At 34.0% G+C, this 14,465-nt stretch overlaps 1 protein-coding gene across 1 annotated transcript in view; it reads right to left on the reverse strand.

The window, feature by feature from the left end:
* Positions 1-14,465, reverse strand: part of PKHD1L1 (PKHD1 like 1) — a 159,933-nt gene that overhangs the window by 112,397 nt on the left and 33,071 nt on the right. Inside the window, exons 14-23 of the mRNA XM_047726136.1 lie at positions 13,690-13,781; positions 11,559-11,718; positions 11,115-11,250; positions 10,201-10,344; positions 8,479-8,636; positions 7,304-7,417; positions 6,431-6,580; positions 5,308-5,432; positions 1,585-1,748; positions 21-193 (exon numbers count right to left, since the gene is read on the reverse strand). Of these exons, the coding sequence (XP_047582092.1) occupies positions 21-193; positions 1,585-1,748; positions 5,308-5,432; positions 6,431-6,580; positions 7,304-7,417; positions 8,479-8,636; positions 10,201-10,344; positions 11,115-11,250; positions 11,559-11,718; positions 13,690-13,781 (1,416 nt within the window). The remainder of the gene's footprint in view (positions 1-20; positions 194-1,584; positions 1,749-5,307; positions 5,433-6,430; positions 6,581-7,303; positions 7,418-8,478; positions 8,637-10,200; positions 10,345-11,114; positions 11,251-11,558; positions 11,719-13,689; positions 13,782-14,465) is intronic.

The following is a 14,465-nucleotide window of genomic DNA, read 5'->3' on the forward strand; positions in this document are numbered from 1 at the left end:
TTGTAAAATTCTAGGCTTACCTGCCCAAAGCTCACAGCCATCATGGGTATATTATAACTGCAATTATATGAAGTCATGGTGATAGAATATTGGTTGGTCATACTTGATCCATTAGTTTTGGTGTGATTCACCTGAAAACTCTCTAAAAATATCCCTTTATTTGCTAGTGCTGGAATTCTTCTCTTTGGCATTTCTAAAAAACATAGAATAATTGGGAAATAAAATTGCATGGGCTTTGCTGCTAAAAAGAAAACCCTCAAATTACATCCATGTCATGGAATAAGCTGTGTAAAATAAAATTTTAGAAAGATCTTAAGGCAAGTAGTTGTTGGATCTTGATAAACTTTTATTTCTAGAATATAAAGCTTTAAAGTCAGTCAACATATAAGCCTCATCAGATAAAAGAAAATATTTAAAAACCCTGGTATCCATGTAGCCTTCTGTGGACCTGTTAGTTCTCTTCTGCTCTGGGTTCCCTGAAAGAGGTGCTCACTGGGATGTGTGCTCCATGAGGACGGGACCAGGAGGACAGTCTTGTTCACAGCAATTTATTTAGTACCTAGCACAGTGCCTGCCACATGATAGGTGCTAAAGGCGTGTTGTTTAATGAACTACATTTATCTGGACACAAGTGAGCTATCTTATATATGGGCTCCACCAATCATAATGTAGGTCTGGTGAAAGCAGATTCAAAAGAAGGGACTCTAAAATAGTCACATTTAGGGGCACCTAGGTGGCTCAGTGGTTAAGTGTCTGCCTTCGGCTCAGGTCATGATCCCAGGGTCCTGGGATCGAACCCCACATTGGGCTCCTTGTTCAGCAGGAAACCTCCTTCTCCCTCTCCCACTCCCCCGCTTGTATTCCCTCTCTTGCTGTCTCTCTCTCTGTGTCAAATAAATAAATAAAATCCTTATAAATAAATAAAAATAAAATAGTTACATTTAAGTTGTTACCAGTTGACTCATGACCTTGCACTTGAAAATAGTTCCAAATGAAAGGATTCCAAAATTCTTCTGAAAAATGGTAGTAGTCCCTTTTAAGGTGAATTAGGTTGACTTTTTTGAAAGGTCACAGTTTAATTTTAATTATTTTATTATCACAGCTCATATACATGGGTCTAATGACATGACTAAAACTCAATGCTTAGACTACCAGAAATAAAGTTTTCATTTAAGTATTATTAATTATCACCATTAAGTCCCTGGAAATATTTGGCTGAATTTTACCAAACAGATGTCAGAGTCAACAGCCGACTTTTAGGAGCAGATATCTTCATAGTTAGTGTCTCAAAAATCAAACAAAGTAAAAAGAAAATGTTTGCCACCCTTTGTATATCTGTAAACAGAATCCAGGACTATTAAGACTAATTCTTGTTATAATGACAACGTTTACATTGAGGGTACATTTATCCTTAGAATAAAAAATAACATGATTTAAATAATAACATTGAGGTGAAAGAATGAGTTATAAATATTTAGGGATCAATGTTTCTATTTAAATTAAAGAATAGAAATAACTCCCATGGTGAGATTTTACTACAAGAGATTTAGAAGGCTTAACTAGATATGAAATGATACAACATACCATCCCACGCTGAGACGGTAGAAGTCTGTCCAACGTATACTGCATCTACATAGAAGGACTGTGTTTCTGATGCTTTCTGTAAACCAATCCTCTGAAGAGAAAAATTTGTCCCAATGTATTTGGTTTGTATGAGGTCCAAAAGGTCTATGCAAGTATAGGTCCAGCTGAAATATGTTTGATTAATTAGGTGGATAGGTCAGTTGTAATGTTTAACGTAAACCAGTCCACTATAAAAAGCATTCAAATGTCAAGGAGTGAAAGTGCTTTTCCCCACAAGACCATCCAGCATACTTCATTAGTACAGAAAAGCAGCCATAACAAGGAACAGCAGACAGAAACTTAAATTTAATGTTTAAGATTTAATTTTGCATACAAAATTTAACATTGCATAAAGTAAACGATTTAATGTTGCATATAAGTACAGGTTTTCTTTTATCTGTAGCATTGGCAGTAGCCATAGGGACATGAAATATTCTGTCGCAATAGGTAAGGAAACTAAGGAGTATGCACCTTGGTGTAGAGTGTGTAAATAAAAACAAGACACAAGAATGAAGTAAACTATTTCAGTAAAATATGTGAGGGATAGAAGAGTAAATTCAGGTCAGTACTAAGATGCAAAATTGGACTTGTTATTACTTCTAAAAGAGCTCACTGCAGTTACACTGTCTGTTGTTCTAAGTGACAAAGAAGTGCTACATGATTTATCATACAACACCTCTTAAATGTGTAATTTAAACTCAGATTTTGCACTACATATTAACTGCATTGGAATTCCATAAATTATAATTAAGCAATTCAGCTATGAGAGTTTGCCACAAAGAGATAAATATTGCCATGGAAATAACTAAATACAATTTAACAATAATCTTTATATCAGCTACTACTGCACTTAATAAATTACTAGTTTGCTTGGGCACCTTCTATTCTAATTTCCTTCATGGTTTATAAACTCATCATAGGATCCACTCAGTGAATCCAAGCTTAGCTTAAACTGGTGTATCATTTTTAGGAAATTATACACAAAACTGCAGTACATTAAAGTGCTCTTTAAATAAATATGAAAAAATATACTTAGGGTCTCAGTAGAATTCTACTCTAATTATATAATTCTGCAGTTTAAAAAACTATTACATAGAAAATTTGGTTTAGTGAAGAGGACCTTTTTCCAGACAAAAGGAGACTACAAATGGTATCAAAATAGATGGTATCAAAATACATCAAATACATATATTTGATACAGTGGTATAAAAACTTAAGTGAAGTGTATGTGCTATGATGAGTGCTGTGAAATCTGTAAGCCTGATGATTGACAGACCTGTACCCCTGGGGCAAATAATACATTATATGTTAAAAAAATAATAATAAAATAAATAAATCTTCTAATCAGAAGCCCACCTTCCAAAGAGGGGGTGACCTTAAGTGAACAGTAGTACATGGCCTTTGTGGATAGATAATCAGGTTTTCTAAAAGAAAATCAGATATGACTTATCAGATTTTGAAATTTGATTTACAGTTACAAACATCACTGCTTTTGGAAGGTTATAGAATGATTCTTGGGGGGAAACGGCACCTCTAACATTAATATTGCCCTGAAAATAATCTAATGCTAACACATCTATCTGACCTAGGTGGCCTGACCTAAATAAAAGCAGATCTAGATTAAAGAATACCAATTGTTGGGACGCCTGGGTGGCTCATTTGGTTGGATAACTGTCTTCGGCTCAGGTCATGATCCCGGGGTTCCAGGATCGAGTCCCACATCGGGCTCCCAGCTCCATGGGGAGTCTGCTTCTCCCTCTGACCTTCTCCTTGCTCATGCTCTCTCTCACTGTCTCTCTCTCAAATAAATAAATAAAATCTTAAAAAAAAATAATACCAACTGTAAACAGACATTTCTGAGATAATCAGGGAAATCAGGATACTGAGTTGACATTTAGTAATATTAAGAATTGTTGTTTTATGGGGAATGCAATGATGCTAAAATAGTCCTCATTTTTTTTTTATAGTGCACACTCAACTCTAACATAAAATAATGGGCTATCTGAAGTTTGTTTCAACATAGTCCATTAGGAGTAGGGGAATATAAAAATCATAGTTGAAATAAAATTGGCCATATGCTGGTTAAAAAAAAGAAAAAAAGCAGATCTAGAAATACCCAATAGGAGCAGGTGAGTTTACTTTGCCTTGACTGGCAACAGTTTTAACCAGTGAACCCTATTTCTTTAAAAACAGTGAAATTATTGCTTAAAGATCTCATAGCATTTAGGGTAAAGGAAGCCCATCAGTTCTACCAAATGTAGTGAGTCCATCTTCAAATTACCTCACAGCAGATACATGACAAGTTAAAAGGAAAGACCTATTTAGCAATATGGCTAAGTGATGGTTTGACTAACAAGGAAGAACTGAGGTCTGTAAAATGTTACCAGATCCTATTAAGGTGGAGGAGTGAAATGCATGCAGGTGGTGCTCATCAAAACTCAAATTGTGATGCTACTGTTCAATTCAGGTATACAGGCAATGGTTAGAGCAATATGTACCTGGGGAATACTTTTTAAAATAAAAAAGTATTTAGGGGCACCTGGGTGGTTCAGTGGGTTAAAGCCTCTGCTTCGGCTCAGGTCATGATCCCAGGGTCTTGGGATCAAGCCCCACAATGGGCTCTCTGCTCCGCAGGGAGCCTGCTTCCTCCTCTCTCTGACTGCCTCTCTGCCTACTTGTGATCTCTGTCTGTCAAATAAGTAAATAAAATCTTAAAAAAAAAGTATTTATATGTGTGAATGTGTCCTCATTACCGCTTTTACTGTATGTGAAATTTTTGTGTCTTGTACGTGGAAATGCAAAAGTGGATGACATAAATTTCAGAAGATATAACCATTAATAAAAATCAAAGCATGGGGCGCCTGGGTGGCTCAGTTGGTTAAGTGACTGCCTTCAGCTCAGGTCACGATCCTGGAGTTCCGGGTTCAAGTCCCGCATCAGGCTCCCTGCTCCATGGGGAGTCTAATTCTCCCTCTGATCTTTTCCCCTCTCATGCTCTCTCTCACTCTCTCTCAAATAAATAAATAAAATCTTTAAAAAAAAATCAAAACACAATTATGCAGAACTAAATTTTGCTTGAGGGTATGGAAATTATAATCATTAAATAGCTTTCTCTGGGCTTATTTAGTTTCTCCCCTTATAGTTTCTACTTGCATTTCTGTGTATCTAACTTTTGGCAAACCAAGCATTAAAAAGCCTCTTTTCTCCCTTAAGTTTAGAATATTCATTGAAATATTTTATTTTCTCCACTCACACTTGAAAAGCACCTTTTTTTGCAGTGATCAAAGTCTAATGACAATATTTTAATAAGGAAGTCTCTTTCTACCTTCCTTCAGTAAGTAGGAACATTATTAAATTTAGTAATACATGATTTAAATTATAAAATTTACCATTGTTTGTCTTTTAAATAGTTATGGGTGATAACACTAGACCAATTTTTATTTTCACAATCTATAGATTTATTTTTGGCACAAATATTTCTGTTAGGATGCTTATATAGAAGACAGGAAAATTTCAGTCAGATCTACGGTGCACATGATTTTTCAAAAACTAACAAAAAGTGAAAAAAAGACAAAAAGTGGGTTTGTTTACATTCAGTTTCTATATTATAGTAGAACTTAAATTTATATATATGTATATATACACATATATAAGTTGAGTTTTAAATTCATAGCATTAACTTACTTGTTTCCATTAGCAAAGTTATATGTAAATTGTATATCATTGCTTCTAGTAACCTTGCTTCTGTCTTGGTATTGGAATTTCAGAGCAATATAATTTGCCAGGAATCCTTTGTATGCCAAACATAACTACACAGAAAATTAAAGAAGAAATCAATAATAATATCTTACCTTTAGGTTGTTTTATACCAATTCAAATTAATTTAACTTAATGCAATAAATAAATATTGAGAATTTTCTGTACAAAATGTTTCAGAACACAGAGAAAGAATAATTAATTTCAGCCGATTAGGTACAGAAGAATTGGGGAAGATTTTCTAGAAGAGGAAGTGGAGTTAAAGTGATCTTACAATTAAGGATTAATTCTTTAATGTTTTCTTAGATATGGTTTCCTTAAAAAATGGAAATAATCCACTCCCTATAGTCAGGGAGCAATGTAAAATTTAAATCTATCTCTAAGTGAACTCTGCAATGAATTTAAAAGCCCATCACCCACCAAGAGAAGATAAACACTCGAGATTAATTGGGATGTGAATGGTAGCTGAGCATTTAGAGGAGATGAATATCACTGTAAAATAGTAATTAAATACCAATTTTAATTGTCTACAACATCTTAAGCATACCAAATATATTTAGAACTTAGAACTTGGGAACATGCATCACAATTTGAGAATTTTAAAACAAGAAAAAGGGTAAACAAGACTATGATTGCTAGTCTTAAATACCTATCCTAAAACTACCATCTCTGCTCATGCTTTTCCTCGATTGGATACCCAAGATCACTCCATGATGGCTATCCATTTTTGTTTCTTCTTAACAAACAGAAGAGTATTGAAGAGGTAATACATTTTTAATGGATTTAGTATTTAAATTTGTGTGCAAATAATTTTCCCTTAAACTATAAGATAAAGCAGAGCACATGTGGGTGATACTATATATTTTTTTAATTTCTTTTTTTGAGAACCACCAGAAGAGGAAATCACAAGCACCAGAATGTGAACCACAATACCTGTCCAAAGTGACATGATTTCACATGACAAGCACTTTTTCCTGTCTTAGAATTTCATGAAATTTTATTACCAAAGTATTTTACAGATTAAATTAGCATATCATTTTGTTGGGTTTACCTGATTATAAGGAAATAATAAAATGTCTCCATATGGTAGTCTGTTTGGTTTAACATCTGCTGAGTCAAAAAGAACAGCTGGGTCTTTTAGGGAATAGCGACCACAGTAAGCATCAGTTTCAGCTGTCTTCTTCCCTCTGTTAACATGTTCCTACAGAAACAAGAATATTTCGAATGAAAACATGCTTTATGGTCCTGCTTTATTCCCGCTCATCTCCACTTAAGCTATTCAAGTTCCAACTTGGATCCATTGTTTCCCACTCACTTTAACTTGAAACATTCTCACTCTTCTTTGAAATTCTAAAGCTCTCATCTTCTATCACTCCTTTGGCTCCATAATCATATAATCCTTAGTACCTGTATTTGACTATTTCTTAAGTCTTATCTTTCTCCTTATATCACGAACTCTTAAGGATATTTATTCATTCCTTCCACAAAAAAATTCCTTCCACAAAAAAAAACCTGACTGTGTGCCAGATTTTTGTTTGTTTGTTTACTCTTCAAGTTTCAAGGGAAGCATTTTATTATATAATGCCTTACTACAAATTGTACTCTCTGAAGTCAATGAGGAAACAGGATATACTCTGCAAGCAAAGAAAAAAAAATAAAATAACCTATAGGTCTTATATTTGTCCATCTTGCTTACTTTCCCTTGATCAATAAAATTCACATGCAGTGGAAATGTTGCTTTCACAAATGAATCACATTATGATGCAGGGAGATGCTAAAACAGACCTTATCAATAAATGTATAACAAAATTATTTTTGCAAATTGACAATAGGAATTAGTGTCAGTACAAAGAAAATCACAAAATTACAAGCATTTATATGAATTCTTATTGGGTCAGTGTCACAGTTCATTAACATTCCATACCAGGTTAAAATCAGTCTCATAATCTCTAAAGTATTTCACGTCAAATCCTTCTTCAAAATTTGCAATTTGCGGTGGACACTTGGCGGTAACCATTTCTTCCATGGCTGCCTGAAACTAAATTAACAGCATGAACTTTAGAGACTTATTTTTCGTGAAGGGTTACAACATTCATAATTCTACCACTAATTTCACTCATTAGTTATATTAAGACATTTGCATAATATAATTCCCATACTTTAGCCATCATTATGAGACCATTTCCTAAATATTTTTAAGTTTATTTGTCATAATTTTAGTGTCCAATGTCTTTTTCAAGAGTTCTATTTTAGAATGACAATAGTTACATCCAGTTGGGTAATATTAGCTTACACAGTTGTTACATAAGGTAGACATGTTTGCTTAGCAGTTTTTTTTAAAGAATGCAAAGGATTGCATTTACTGTGATGAGCACTGGGTTATTGTATGGGAGTGTTGAATCACTATATTGTACAGCTGAAATTAATATTAGACTGTATGTTAAGTAACTGGAATTTGAATTAAAAAAATACTTTTAAAGTAAAAAAAAATAAAAAGAAGAAGAAGGCAATGAGGCGAACCGAAACGAATTAGCACCCAATTAAACAACGTTCCAAATGAATAGTTTTCTCAATTAACTCAAAATTAACTGGAAAGAATAATGCATTCTGTTTTTCAAAAGAAGAAATTCAGATACTCTAATACTATATTTATGCTTATTTTAAAAAAATAAATCATTTTGGATTCGTCAAGAATTGGTACACATTCACAAGTTCTCCTATAATTTCCACATCTACTTCTCTGGCAAAGCACAGATATAATGTTTAGAATTAAGGAGATAATATAAGATCTTTAATCATCAAACAAATGTTAACTTAAACTCATTGTGCAGGTAGTTGTCAAAATCCAGTAATTCCCAAGGAAATATTCTTTCTACAGGAACAGCTGTTGACATAGTTCTAAGAACTCCCCTCTAACCCCTCTGTCTCTGTGGTGTTTCCTCCCTTCTCTGCTCTCTATATGTTGGCTCCAACCCACTATGCCAAGTAAAAGAGCATATTACCACTCCTTAAAGTGTGGGAGTTCTTTTTTTTTTTTTTAAATAGAAAAGTGATGTTTAAATAGCTTTCTACTTGTGAAATTGTTAACAAAGAGCATACTTCAGCTTGTGATGACCATGGGGCCAGAGGCTTGGAAGTGATCCCATCCCAGTTCAGTGTGAATGTGTCCAAACTGGGTTTTCCTTTGATCTGTTCTGTAATATTTAGTGTGACATTGTCCCCTTCAAATGCTTCATAACGAAGCAGATCAAAATCTCCTGCAATGAAGTACCAAACAGAATTTGAAGATGTTAATTAATAAAATACCAACATATTCATAATAGACACTCAAAGTAAGCAAAATTAGTTTTATTTAGTTGCATTATCACCCAAAAAAGGATGAATGGGAAGACGTGGATCCTTGAATTTGAGCAGATTTAACTGTAGCAGAAATAGCAAAACAGCAAATAAAGTGCTGTTCATTTTGAGTTCCGTTTCCATGGCTTCAAAGAAAGGATTATGAGATAAACAGAAGGTGGTATTGGGACCATGAGGTAAAATAAAGATCAATGGGCAGGCAGTGGGATATTCCAAAAATTCTTTTAGTTTTGTTCTAGCACCTTTATTATAGAATAAAGGGCTAGGCTGGGATATTGTTATTTTCTTTGAACATGAATACAGCACAAAACTGAATTCCAGGAAATAGCCCCATGTCTATGAGTCCTGTTTATACAATTTCACTCTGAGAGAAATAAGGGCTTGTCCTCAGATGTATCTCTGCTTTGGGAAGATGATTTGCTGGTGGAATCCCACTGACCTTCTCTGTTGGATAATGTCCTAGAATTTGCCCGGTTATGATTTTAGTACTATATTTCTTAAAGTTGCTGCTGAAGCCTTAAACTTTCTCTCTTAATTGTAGATATGTTTCTGGGAGAACAAGGATAATCATATCTTTATTTATGCAGCATTTCAACAATCTAACCCTTGGGAAATTAGAATTTCAATTCATTAAATAAAATTCTTTGCCCTCCACTCAACAATCAAAGCAACAATTGTATAAAATGAAACATAAACAATGAAGTAACATTTTACTTTTATGAGTTGGAAAATAATGATTTCCCAAAGAAAAGTAGAAAAAAAAAAAAAGAAAGAAAGAATACATATTCAGGGACCTAGTTTCAAGCTAAATAGCCCAAATATTAAACTTGTTTGCTAAATTTGGCTTTAAGACTTGAAAATGCAAAACATTAACAGGAAGTTAATAGTTGTTACTTGGAAAGGAGAGAAGTCAAATAATTTTGGATAGTACTATATTAAACACAGGTCAAATGTTTTCTTTCAGTTTTGCTTTTGTATGTTTGTTTTCTCACTGTAAGGATCCTTGGGGAATTTAATACTAAGGAGTTCTGTCAGTCTTCAAGAAGCAGCTGGCGTATGCAGCTTCCCATGTGGATGTGACCACAATCTTTTCATCAGGCAAGATCTGGCCAGACTAGTGTCTCCTGAGAAATACTGACTACTTAAACTTTATTTCCAGTATTCATATCTTCACTAACTTTTGCTAAATTACAGTAGGCTATTATGTGGGTAATGTATCTGTAGTATACATAGTATATTTCCCATGCACTGAAGATGTACAATACTTAAAATACAACTAAAATTTTAATTATAATACAAGAAATTAACCATTTGATTTTCATTTCTCCTAAAATTAATCAAGGCTATGAATCCACTGCTTTTCTTTTTTTCATGGAGTTTTGCCTTTTTTGTGGAGTTGTACAGGATACAAATTCGTTTCTTAGAAAAAACCTAACAGAAGTACAAAATGATATACATTCTTACCTCGAGTTGATATAAAAGTTACCATGTAAACATAGCTTTGGGCGTTTTGTGTTCTTATTACTTGAACTGTATCTGGTTTTATAGACCAGAGGTCATTTAAAGCTGATTGCAATAAGAAGTCAGAAGCATCGCCAGGTAGCAACACTTTTGGATTTAAAAAAAAAAAAAAAAGTCAAATGATTAGAGGTTTTAATTAAAAAATTAAAATCCTTTTGCACTACCATAGCCAACACTGATATTTTATATTTAAATTTTTTAAGGTTCCCATAGTCTGTATCATATGTTATCACTTAACGAAATTGTTTTGAAACTAATTCAAGTTCAATAATAATGACTACTTAATTGGATTGTGATCTCTTTAAGAGGAGGATCTTGGGTTGTTTTTTTTTTTTATTCCCATAGTGATTACGTACTGTGTTTGGAAAACAGTAAGTGCCTATTGATATTTACTTATTGAAACAATTAACAGAAATAGCAAAAATTATATTTTTTGGTTTATTATAAAATACAGAGATACAATGTCTTTGTTAACAGATAAATTAGTGTCTCATAGCTTTATCCCTTACTTTGAGAAACTGGAAGAAATGTTTAATTCTCTGTAATGGTGAATTTAATTCTTATTAGCTTATACCTGTGAGTCAGAGATATATAAATTCCGTATGTGCACTTAGATATACATTCATCAAGATCCTTATAAAAGAAAATGATATCATATACCAGGAAGTTGTTTTTACTGATGCCATTTTTTTTTATCCCAGTCTAAAGGTTTTTCTTCACAATATATTTTTAGCTTCTTTGTCTAGCATACTATTAAAATGATATTTTCCAGACAGTAGAATTTGACTAGAGCCAATTTTTTTACTTTAATTTATAAATGAAGAGAAAGAAAATCTCCTTTGTTATATACAGCTTACCGGTTTTTTCCATGTTATAGATTAATCTATACTGATAGCGTGAACATGAATTCGCTTCCACACATGGACTGGTCACTGTGATCTTTTGAACTTCATTGGTTGCACTAGATGTTTCCCAGTTTTCCAGTGTTATAACCTATTTTCCAAGTTAAAAAACATACCTTTACTGCATAGAAGAATATATTGTAAAAGCATGATAGTCAACTACTCAATGCCTCTGGATTGCTCTATTTTACTGTAAATGATAAAATATTTTAAAGTTCACTCTTAATCCAATAACAGCCTCTTGAATTTTAATACAGATTCTCCAAGCCACAAAGTCAATAATCTTCCATGACTGCCTTGTCCCCAAACAGTATATTTCTGAGTAAAATTAATAAGCAAATAGAGCTCCTATCTTTGAACATTTACTTTCCACGAAGCACATCTATCATCATAGCAAACCTGTACTTCCTGGACAATTGTCGACTGGGATCTGATAACTTGTTCTTCATTCACTGCGTCTTCTGTCTGTTGCTCCGTATAGACATTTTTATACTGGTACAGGCCAACATCAACGAAGGCACTCAGTCTATACTCTTGCAGCAAGATTTCAAGGTAATATCTGGAAAGTAAGAAATTGTCTCCAATTAATAAAATTTCAACACTATATAAAACACCAGCCTACTAAATGATTTATATTGTAGTATTCCTGATTTTATTTTATTTTTTATAGTATCTCTGATTTTAAATATTAAAGTTTCATAGTGGTTTGTTAAAATAAAATGAATTGTGTAGGATATCTATATGAAAGATACAGAATTGTCCCCATTCATGACTAATTCATTCAGTTTTGTCAGTAAATACTTATTGAAAAACATACTACTCCTTATCCTCAAGGAGCTTAAAACAAAATTATATTTACATTGTAATGCAAACTCCCTGGCATAAAACACAGAGGGCATGTGGAGTGTAAATACTTTCATATGTACAAGAAAATGACAGGCAGACTTAGATGTATCACATTTTTATCAGAGTGGTTAAATGTGTCAGGGATGGAAGTTTCTTTCTAGTTCCTTCAATAATGGTTCCACTTATAACTTGGGAAATAAAACATAATTTCAGGAAACTGTTATTGGTTATATTGATTCTGGTCCTCCAACAAGCTGGATCATCCAACTGTCTACCCAGGATAAGGCCTTCCTTGACCAGCTGATACAGGCAATGAAAAGCTATTGGTTACCTACCTAAATCTCTATCAATGTCACCACTGCTCCCATCTTTGGAGAGGCCAGCTGGGAGTTCCTCTAAATAGCCTGTCATCATTCAACAGATAATCTTGTATGTGAAGATAAGTATTCACAATTCATGATTGACTCTGAATGAGGGCCATGTACCACCTCTCATCCTTCTAGGATGATGGGGCTCTGGGTCATCCTCCTCATAGAATTGATACTGGACGATTACATCAGGCTCTTCCCTGCCCTGAGGACCTGTTGGCCAGCTCCGCCAGATCAATGCGGGCAACACTAAGAAGCAGACCTCAAAGAACTATTCAATTCTGTATCCTTATTAGCAGCTTACAATATTCATTAGGTACTTTCTATGTATGAGACACTGAACTGAGCACTTGGTAGACATTATTATATTTAACCTTCACAAAATACTGTAAAATATATATTATCATTCTCTTTGTTCATATGAATAACAGACACTAAGAGAGTTGTAAAGATTGAAAGATTATTTAAAAGTTAGTAACTGAGGTATGATTCAAAGTAGAACAGGGTGACCGAAAAGATATGTACCTAGAAATGGGGCTTTATTATCTGAGTAGGATGAATTTGGCAAACGAGCTCCCTTTGGAAAGGTCCCAGGGACCACTGTGCAATAAGCCAGCTAGAGTGGCTTATCCACAGCCATCATTATAAGTGTCGGTGTATAAATTGCAAGCTACCTCATGGAAGGACAGATATCAGACAGCAGATGTATTACGAGTCACTTTCATGTGACTCCGTGCTCCTGCCAAGCAGGTAAACTGAATGCATTTTCCAAGGGGAGGGCAAAGCCTGAAGGTACATTAACAGTTAATAGCAATAGGGATTAATTAGGTACTCCACTTACCCTTGCTGACCCAGTGATCCTGGTTAAAAAAACAAAGTTTAAGTTTTAAGTATATAAAGAATTGATAGTAGGAGGAAGAAGAAAAAGGGAATGGGATGCTTTCCTCATGTCATTAGTACTAAGATTTCAGTGAGAACACTGAGTATGATTCCTTTCAGGGAACTTTGATCCCAACCCTCTAGCTAGATTGACAGAAAGGTCCTAGTAGGAAACTAAGAACAGGATTAAGTAAATTTCACAAAATTATAATTTCTGCAATAGGGATAATTTAGATAGCAAATTTCCCAGGTTGGTTGGAGGTCATATTTTTGAAAATATAGAAATCATATTTAATAAAATTATAAAGAATGATGAATTCTATATTAAGCCAATAAACTAATATCACTTCCACCAAAAAGCCAACTGAAAATATTTTTAGATATAAACTTACAGTTTATAAATACCACATAATAGTTTAATGAAAAAAAAATCTTACTCTTTTCCTTTCTGAAGATGAATGTCATCTGATCTTTGTGTTGGACTGGAAAAATAGCCATTGGCATTGGAAGAATGATATGCAATCCTCACCTTATCCCAAAAAGAAAGACAGGGAGAGAGAAAGAGAGAGAGAGAGGAGAATTTATTATTAGATCTTTTCAGCTTTATTTTTCACTTATTTGTCAATCCTAGAACTTTTATAAATAGAAAACTATGAAACTGGGGCGTCTGGGTGGCTCAGTGGGTTAAGCCGCTGCCTTCGGCTCAGGTCATGATCTCAGGGTCCTGGGATCGAGCCCCGCATTGGGCTCTCTGCTCAGCAGGGAGCCTGCTTCCTCCTCTCTCTCTACCTGCCTCTCTGCCTGCTTGTGATCTCTCTCTGTCAAATAAATAAATAAAATCTTTAAAAAAAAAAAAAAGAAAACTATGAAACTACCATATTTTTCTTCTAAGATCTATTAGCCATGGTAAAATGAAGTTTTTAAAAATTACCAAAGCCCACTTCATACCTTCCAACGTTATCTAACACCAGTACCACTATACCATGAATACACACAAGCTACAGTTTTTCACAATTAGAACCGCAATAGAAAATAGAAAGATGCATACCATTGTTATTGTTAAATGAAATACCCTTTTGCTCTGTGGAGAGCTTTAAGGGATTTAATCCAAATGAAGTCACTAAAAGTGGATCTGAAAGATGCTACAGATCACTAAATGGGTCTGCATGCTAGAATGAGAAAACTCTGGGCTTCCCATCAGGAATGATTATAC

Source organism: Lutra lutra, chromosome 4, assembly GCF_902655055.1.
Source record: "Lutra lutra chromosome 4, mLutLut1.2, whole genome shotgun sequence".
NCBI lineage: Eukaryota > Metazoa > Chordata > Mammalia > Carnivora > Mustelidae > Lutra > Lutra lutra.